Below are 10,085 nucleotides of genomic sequence, written 5' to 3'. Positions count from 1 at the left end.
TGTCATTTTTGGTGATAATTCAGTGCTGATATTAGATCCTTGATCCACTCACATGTGAGCGGATCAAATGAGCTAATTCATTCAGAGTAAAAAAAAACCCCAAAACTCATTTTGGTGCAATGAGCTACATTGTGAAATAATCTAGGACAGGTGATGCTGGGATTGTAAAAAAACCCTCCAAAACTTAAAAGTTTATTTTTGATTTATAGTTTTGAGGCCGGATCGTGGATTGTAGATGTCCTCATTGTCTAGCGATTCATTACCGGTCTGGCTCGAACACATTTTGGCTTATTCCGGAAAACATAATGCATTTTGACCCACGTAGTATTGTGTAACGTATGCTTCCGGAAAAATTTGATATGGATGATGTTCAACTGGTGGGAAACGCGAAACGTGAACCGTTGACAAAATAGTATTTACTGGCGTTATTTGTATGGAAATTTCTTTAGAATATCTTCCCGTGTTATAGAGTAATTAATTGCAATACATTCCAGCAGACACATGAACGGCCGTATTACAGTTTAGTGAGAGAAGTGGAGTGACAGATTGATACGTACATGTAAGTTACAGTGGATCTTTCCTTCTCTGGATTCTATGTGTAACTATTCATAGATTCCAAGGTTTAGAGGTTCCAGCTGTTTTCCAGGTGTTGTTTCTGCTGGGCTTCATTCTCTTTTATTTCAGGCCCTTTAAAAACATTTCTGTTTCGAATTGAAGAAATTGAGCAGATAGTTACTTAAATTCTTTTATATATGCCTATTCTAACCAAAATTGATCCATAAACTTTTCAATTTTCATCATTCTCTTCAGAACCACTGGAACAGGTGCTTGGAGTTTTCACATCTAACGTAGATGTGTATTCATATGTTAAAACCCCAGCACCTGTGAAGTCGAGAGCAAAGTTTCCTAAATGTTAAGATGGGAATGGGGATTCAACATTGTGTAATTGAAGGACCATGGGCTGTTCTTTTCCAAGGGAAATATAATTTGAAAGTTGAGATAGAAGAATGGGCTGTCTGTTCTTCTCAAAAACTGCTGGACGAGAAAAGCCAAAATTTACATACAAAAGCTTAAATTATAGCAAGCCACTGTGTGAAATTAATGGTGGACTGATAGACAATGTCCATTGAAAATCTTGTCGGTCCATATCAATCAAAATGGCGATAGACCGTCTTGTTGATAGGAAAACTGACCAAATCATACATAGTTTATGTTGCAGGGTTGTCACTAGAAATTATTGAAGACTAGTCCAGGACTCAAGGTTTATAAGCAGCTTGAGTCACTTGAAAATTTTATGAATCCCATAAAAATTTGATCGAGTCCCATGAATATTTAATGAGTCTTTTTTTATATAAGACAATTAAGATGGAAGTAGTACAAAATATATCAATTTTAAGATTCAATTTTAATCATTCGTGACTTGGCCTCGAACGATTAATTGTCCACACCAACAGAATTACTTCCCTAAATCTCCTATCACCACAACAACCCTATTCAATATTAAACAGAATTTCAATCAAATTATTACTATGATAAAATAGATCTATACTAGTTTCGTTTGCCGACGATCTGTAAAACCCACCAATGTTTACAAACAACGCTACTTTCGATTCCAATAAAAATGGCTACCGGAAAGACAAACATAGATCCCGATTTGTAAAATAATAAAATATGAAATAATGTTCTTCATTTTGCATTGTATCTAATCTTTTTCATATTATATTCTAATTCGCACCTAATTGACTGACGCTAAACAAACAAGTCGGTTTGGGACACTGTGAACTTGGTGGTATTATCTCGGTTCACTAGAACGTAACAGTTTACCAAGATTTATAAATATATATCACAGTCTTCACGCTTAATGATTTTTACCACAAGCCCATTGGGCAATTAAGAGTGCAAAATTTGGTAGCCCAAATAAAATTTTATTAGCCTAAATGCCATGCAAGAATGATTCAACATGATTCGAATTTCAAGTTTGAATTTTTATTAAGTATTACAATACAAGTTTGAGATGAGAGTTCAAGCTCTCTTTCAACTTCTGATTCTGTCATTTCAGTAAAATTTTTCGGAATCCTCAAATGTTTTAATTCTTCTAGTTCTTCATCATCACTCTCATCCTAAAAAAATAAAAACTATAAGGTTGTTGACTAATAATCAACAAGAATGTTCCACTGATGTACTGAATGAGAAAAAAGGTTTTGTTGTAAGCGTGTTTACTGACAATGGTGTAGAGAGTTTGTACCATGGTCGGGTCGGGATGAAAATTGAATTATTTTTAAAAATTATAGAAATCAGACAAATTTAAAGGGAAAACTTCCAAAACAATATGATTGTGAAATAAATTGGTGGGAAGATAATGATTTGGAGTGATTAAGTTCAAAACAATATTTGGATATTTGGTAGTCGGTACCATTGTTGATTCGGATATGATAAACAGTGTCAACCACAAAAAATAATATGATTGCCACAAGAACACGATTAGGCCACTGATAAAATGTGTTGTGTTTCCGCTAACCCGACCGACCCTAAATTATAGCCCCGACCCTAGATTTTTTTCTCGATATTTAAAACTAAAATCGTCATTTTCCCGGAAAAAATATATTCCCGGTTCTTGGTTTTCGGTTTAGTTAGATATTGAGATGAAGTCATTCAAACGCTTTAATGATATACAAAATTGCATGGTTTTGTGTCAAGCGTTTAAACAACATTGATAATGTTTCTAACTAACAGCATGGATGATGGTTGACCCAGTGGCTAGTACCTCCATGCGTGCTCACGCAACGATGATTTAACAATTGAAGTTAACAGACGGTCGAGAGACTCTGCCAAGTGTCATGTTTTCATAGAAGACTTTCTTTTGTTAAAATTGCCAACTCCTATGTTGTTTTTAGACGGTGGCTATTTATAGCCATGCACTGTCTTATGCTATCATTTCAACGGGCATTAGACGGGGACCCTAGTTTTATATGGAGGTCATGATGCAGAGTGACAGACATGAATGTCCAGTCTGTCAAATTTGTATGCACATCCTTGGTTTCTGCTGCAGTTCTAACTGAAAACACTATGAAAAAGGTCATCCGAGTTGTTGATGGCTGGTGAGAGCCGAGAGGAAAAAAAGATTGTTTTTAAAATAAAAATTTATGTCCGGTAAAAAGTTTTAGCTGGAAGAGAGTTGGATCCCATTAGGATAAGTGGGATCTGCCCAGACTGTCTTCCTACCCTTGTTCCATTTAGATTGTGAAAATACATTCAGAAATGTATTAATAAACTTAAAATATGTTAATGATGTTGATATTTTGGTGATGATTTAATATATTTTTTCAAAATCATCACATTATAATTTTCCTGTCAAACATATCCAATAGAAGTATTCCTATGACAACCAATCTAAATGTAGAAACAATATATCTGGTACTTGTAGAGCATAGTGGCATAGAGGAGTTAACTTTTGTGTTTTATGCTAGATATGTTTCATTGAAAAATATAGTTTCTTATAAAACATCTGGAAATAATCCTCAGCCAATAACAGGTGAAATGTTATGATTGAAAGGATATGGGGCTCACGACGGGTGTGACCGGTCAACAGGGGATGCTTACTCCTCCTAGGCACCTGATCCCACCTCTGGTGTGTCCAGGGGTCCGTGTTTGCCCAACTATCTATTTTGTATTGCTTGTAGGAGTTATGAGATTGATCACTGTTCGTTATCTTCACCTTGCAATGCAATTTAAGCAAAATTTTATTTTGAAAGTATAAAATTCAATAGAACATTTAACTTGTGCAGTAATTAGGGCTATACGGACCGTGGATATCGGCCTGGATAGCTCAGTGGTTAGAGCACCTGACTAGAAATGCAGGGGTCCAGCCAAAGATTTTCTCCTTCCCATACTACATTTGGTGCCGTTGACCACCCCTAATGGTGCAGGTTGGCCTGTCGGGGGCAAAAAGAACCTGGGTTGATATTGAAAGACAATTATAAAATTATAATTGATCTTAAGGAGGGAGGAATGTAGTAATTAGGGCTCTACGGACTGGATATCGGCCTGGATAGCTCAATGGTTAGAGCACCTGCCTAGTAATGCAGGGGTCCCAGGTTTGATTCCCGGTCCAGCCAAAGATTTTCTCCTCCTTCCTATACTACACTTGTTAGAGTTTACAATGTTTTTGCATACTTTGAAAAAAAAAAATAAAAAAAAAAAATATATAATTTATTTCCTACCTTCCTACCCTATTTTTTTCTGGAACATTAGCGGAAACTCAACAATTTTTATCGTTGGCCTTAGACAACAAAATCAACAAAGTCAATTAATAGACATAAATCTCGCATTAAAATCAACAATTCAAGAGGTGAGCGAGAGAGAAGTCTAAGGAAAAGATACTCTATTATTTTTCAAGCTAATATAACAGTGTCGTGGCCTTTTCAGTGTTTTTATAAATTTCTTTACTGGCCTTGTATCTTCTTAGATCCGACACTTTAAGAAAGCAGAATGTTGTTGGGTTTTCGTGCTTTTATATATATATACTAAATGCTAAATGATATATATCATTTAGCATTTAGTATATATATATATACTAGATATGTCGACACAACACAAATGCTCTTGCATGCAGTAAAGTCAAATAAGGGAAATCCATCAAAGTATAGCATTGAATGGGGTATTCAGATTGTATGTTACATGCATTTAGTACAATGCAGAACTTGATAACAATTCTATATATGTTTTAACAGCCGTAAAATGAATAAATAGTTTATAAAAGTTTCTTCGGAATCAATAACATCGGGTGGAACGATTAACCTTAAGAGGGTACATTACGGTAACATTAAATGCTACTGTATATTTCACGATACTTTACGCTATATACTGCGGTTCAGTATTCTCGGTCCGGATCAATTTGAACCGTCCAATTTGGCTTTAAAATTATGTTGTAAAATTGGTTTCTGGTAAGGCCAAAATAAAATATATGTGTGTTTTCTATTTCGCTCCCCAAACAATTAGGTAGGTAGGCAGGTAAATCATTTTATTTAAAATCTTAGTTTTTGATATGCTTTCTTTTCACATATTTTGAAGATCATTAGTAGTTTTAATATGAATCAGAGAAACTTGAATGCAAAAAGAAAAAAAATTCTGGTTTCTAAATTCCTGATTTTTATTTTATTTTATATATATTGTCAATAAAATATTTAGGGACGGCAGCAAAATAGGTAGGTAGGGTTGGGAAACCGAAAACATGCATATATTTTATTTTAATTGGCCTAATGAAAAAACGTGGTGCCGACAGTACTGCTGAATTTTTTTTCGCCCTGCAACCTATAAATCTCCAATATGGATGTATAGCGGGTGTTCTAAACCCAATAAATCTAAACGTTCTTTCTGTTTTAGATTTTTTTTTATTTTACAGATTATCAATGCTGTAATTCTTTCTGGGGGTAAACTCCTATTGATCTGCCAGGGAGATGGAAGTAGCAGACAGCTACCTGGGCCAGATCACACATGTGATTGATCCTGATAATTTTAGCATGCAGATTGGGACAGGTAAGTTATAATGATAATAGGACGTTATCTAAAAAGTACTTTAAAGTGCTTTACATTATACTAGGAATCCTCTCCAAATGATAAAAATACCCGATTTCTAGGCATTATCATGTTATTTGATTCGCGAGAAAGTGTAAGAGTTATTTACTCTTTAAATTTGGTTTATTCCGTTGAATTACTATAGGATTATGCAAATTTTCAAACATTTGCATATGGCACAGGTGAAAGAAGTATAAATTAAAACAACCTTGTAGGGTGATGGTGGGGGATCTCTTAAATTACGGAATAAACAGTATATTAAAGATGTGCGAATCAAATAACATGATTATGCCGATTTCTAAAGCAGTGCCACAAAATAAAGGCTTAAATACTATTGACCTTAACATTCTTAGACCGGAATCATAGATCACACATTAAAAGTCTGATGAAAAAGATGGAAATAAGTTGTGTTTAGCTTTGATTCCAGTGAGCAGTTTTCATTTAAAGTCCAATCATTTGTTATTTGCATTGTAAACATTTCACATTTTGGACTTCTCTAGACTCAATGGACCAATTTCAACCAAACTTGCCACTAAGCACCCATGGGTAGAAGGGGATTTAGCTTTTTACAAGTGAAAGCAGCGATTCGTTGTGAAAACAGTTAACATGGGTTCAGTCTCCCCTTTGATAATAATGAGTCCCAAACTGATATCATGGTCCAAATTTTATTTTTTTCAAACTAACTTCCTGGAAGTCCCACAAGCTAAGGAACGAGCTTACTCTTGTTATTCCCCTTCAGAGAATAAATCTTGCTTTAATTTTCTTGGATTTCCACACCCGTAATGCTTTTGTCCTGAGTGCATATCTTGACATACGTGATTTCCCTCAGGTATCAACACTAAGCTTGTTCCTTAGCTTGGTTTATATTTGATTCTGCAGTAGTTCCAGTTTTGCCATTCTTCTCCAATTGTAGACAGGATTAAATTGTTAGCCATTTCTATTGACTTCCGAAGTTTCTTGACCTGTTGATTGGTTTCGACGTTTGTTTCTTTCCAATATGTTGCAGGGTGGAGGTTTGTAAGGTAGAAATAATCAACCCCAGGCTTCGGGTTCACAATGCAGTCATTTATTTCATGATAAAACGAATAATAATCAGTGATTGGGAAGGCCATGCGTCCCATTCAATTGAAAATTGGCGCATTAAATTATCTAATCCATGCGCCAAAGTGCGCATTCATTATCGATTGTAACTTACATTTTTCTCTCTAGAATGAATTGGGTACGACTTACTTATTTTTTGTACTTTCATTTTTAATTCCTATGTATTCTGATACACCGAATCTCATTGGTTGAAGCAATATAAATTAAAATAGATAACCAATAACCTATTTCCTTTTACATCACATCCCATCACGTCTTCTCATGCTTAAACTCTAGCGTTTAAGTTTCGGAAGTCCAAGGACAGATATAGAAACGATAGAAAGTGAAAAAAACCCAATGAGAGACCGTCTTCAAATACCAATGCCGTTAAAAGCAATGATACGGTTGAGAAGGGGACATTGAAACAAAGTAGAAACATTTTCAAGAGCGATGGAAAATATCGTCATCATGGTTCAGAGTTTCAATTAAAACAATGTTCCACTACACATTTGCTATTTATTGAAATATGTTGATGGCCCATTAAATCTGAAAATGGCCCATTGAAAACTTGGTGGGGCCATAGTCCTATAGGCCACTTTGGCCTTCCCAATCACTGAATAATGGCCCTAAAAAGAAAATAGTAACAATAAATATCACAGTGTTGTGTACTACTTGCACTTGATTGACACCTGTGACCTAAATTGTTCTAGAGTTTGATGTTGACTTCTTTAGTGTCTTCACGAATGTACCAGAAAATTCAGTCTTATTATAGATACACTGTGGATTTTATGTAAGCTCAGGTAGAAAAGCACTTCAAGAATTGATGATTATACACAATATTTTAGATACATACAATGTATCTGGGGATTTAGGAATTTATTGACTGTTGTGTGTGTAGATTCAGCTTAGCACGGACATTGTTATTGTTCACCGGTCGTAAGTTAGTATTTTGTTATTGACTATGATTTTCCTTCAATAATTGTAAATAAATTGTATTAATTTCTAACTTGTCTTTGTTAGTAAATTCTGATGTGTTATTCTGACCCATAACAACAGTGATTTACAATCAATAGAATGTACATTTCAATCTTTAAGAGTTATCTCCCTTAATTAGTCCCCTACTGACGAAGTCGAAGGGGACTTTAGGTTTGTGCTCCGTCCGTCTGTCTGTCCGTCAGTCCTCCAAATCAGTTTTCTTAACTTTTTTTTATGTGCTTGCAGATGTTCATTTGATATTTTGTACACTGGTTTGCCATAACAAGTTACAGATCAAGTTCAAATTTCTACACATTACACAAAATTTCCTAATCAGGGGTACAAAATTTTTTAGAAAAGAAGAAGAGAAATGAGAAAAATTGCACAAGGAAAAAAATATTTCTTTAAATATATGGAACTACAATTGACTAAGTTCATTTTGATTGGACAATTACCTTAAGCATAGATAAGCAGAACAGGAAATTATTTCTAGATTCCATAGCCCCTGGGGTTAGTGATACCTTTAACTAATAATCTTGTGAGCAATAAGGCCTGTGGGCCTTTTGTTAACAGAAACATAAGTATCAGAATCTAAAGGGCCTAGTATGAGGTAAAAACAAAAGTAGAAACAATGGAATAAATGTTATAGAAAATTAAAAAAATAAAATACATGTCAATTCTCTTGAAAATCCATCATATTCAGGAACAAATACATTGTTTTAATGCACTTTGGGGGATAAAACTTAGTTTGTTATGTCTGTAAATTCTCAGTATCTGAATTTGTTATTACCAATCTTTTAGATATACAGTGAAACACGATAAGTTTTCTGGGATTCAAGAATTTTTTAAATAATATTTGTAAATTCCCAATATCAATCCTTAATTAATGGTTTGGGTGGGTGCCTATTTGGTTTGTAATTTTACACAACTTTAAGAAATTAAATTTTTGTAGATGAGTCTCTGGCAGAATTCATTCAATTTGAGATGCGACTAGAAGACTTTGGTCAGACTTGTAACAGAGTGAGTGACCTCTCTGCACTGGATATAGGACAGATTATTCTCGTGGAATGCATAGAGACAAAAGAAGGCTGGCGGAGGGGACAAGTCGCCAATGTAAACAGGTAAAAATCAGGACATCGATAAAGGGCTGGCGGAGGGGACAAGTTGCCAATGTAAACAGGTAAAAATTAGAAATCAGTAAAGGGCGGGCGGAGGGGACAAGTCACCAATGTAAACAGGTAAAAATTAGAAATCGGTAAAGAGCTGGTGGAGGGGACAGGTCTCCAATGTAAACAGGTAAAAATTAGAAATCAGTAAAGCGTGGGTGGAGGGGACAAGTCGCTAATGTAAACAGGTAAAAATTAGAAGATCGGTAAAGGGCGTGCGAAGGGGACAAGTGGCCAATGTAAACAGGTAAAAATTAGGACATCGGTAAAGGGTGGGCGAAGGGGACAAGTCGCCAATGTAAACAGGTAAAAATTAGGACATCAGTAAAGGGCGGGTGAAAGGGACAAGTCGCCAATGTAAACAGGTAAAAATTAGAAATCAGTAAAGGGCTGGCGGAGGGGACAGGTCTCCAATGTAAACAGGTAAAACTTAGAAATCAGTAAAGGGCTGGCGGAGGGGACAAGTCTCCAATGTAAACAGGTAAAAATTAGAAATCGGTAAAGGGCTGGTGGAGGGGACAAGTCGCCAATGTAAACAGGTAAAAATTAGAAATCGGTAAAGGCTGGGCAGAGGGGACAGGTCTCCAATGTAAACAGGTAAAAATTAGAAATCGGTAAAGGGCTGGCGGAGGGGACAGGTCTCCAATGTAAACAGGTAAAAATTAGAAATCGGTAAAGGGCTGGCGGAGGGGACAGGTCTCCAATGTAAACAGGTAAAAATTAGAAATCAGTAAAGGGCTGGCGGAGGGGACAGGTCTCCAATGTAAACAGGTAAAAATTAGAAATCGGTAAAGGGCTGGTGGAGGGGACAAGTCGTCAATGTAAACAGGTAAAAATTAGAAATCGGTATAGCGTGGGCGGAGGGGACAGGTCTCGAATGTAAACAGGTAAAAATTAGGAGATCGGTAAAGGGCGGGCGAAGGGGACAAGTCGCCAATGTAAACAGGTAAAAATTAGAAATCGGTAAAGCGTGGGTGGAGGGGACAGGTCTCGAATGTAAACAGGTAAAAATTAGGAGATCGGTAAAGGGCGGGCGAAGGGGACAAGTCGCCAATGTAAACAGGTAAAAATTAGAAATCGGTAAAGGGCAGTCGGAGGGGACAGGTCTCCAATGTAAACAGGTAAAAATTAGGACATCGGTAAAGCGCGGGCAAAGGGGACAAGTCTCCAATGTAAACAGGTAAAAATTAGAAATCGGTAAAGGGCTGGCGGAGGGGACAGGTCTCCAATGTAAACAGGTAAAAATTAGGACATCAGTAAAGCGCGGGCGAAGGGGACAAGTCGCCAATA

At 36.1% G+C, this 10,085-nt stretch overlaps 1 protein-coding gene across 1 annotated transcript in view; it reads left to right on the top strand.

The window, feature by feature from the left end:
- Nucleotides 1–333: 333 nt before the first annotated feature.
- The window catches only part of LOC125658428 (uncharacterized), a 53,150-nt gene continuing 43,398 nt past the window's right edge, over nt 334–10,085 (top strand). Inside the window, exons 1-3 of the mRNA XM_056149140.1 lie at nt 334–559; nt 5,402–5,535; nt 8,582–8,750. Of these exons, the coding sequence (XP_056005115.1) occupies nt 5,457–5,535; nt 8,582–8,750 (248 nt within the window). The 5' untranslated portion in view covers nt 334–559; nt 5,402–5,456. The remainder of the gene's footprint in view (nt 560–5,401; nt 5,536–8,581; nt 8,751–10,085) is intronic.

Source organism: Ostrea edulis, chromosome 9 (assembly GCF_947568905.1).
Source record: "Ostrea edulis chromosome 9, xbOstEdul1.1, whole genome shotgun sequence".
NCBI classification, from domain to species: Eukaryota; Metazoa; Mollusca; class Bivalvia; order Ostreida; family Ostreidae; genus Ostrea; species Ostrea edulis.
This window is presented reverse-complemented; position numbering and strand designations above follow the sequence as displayed.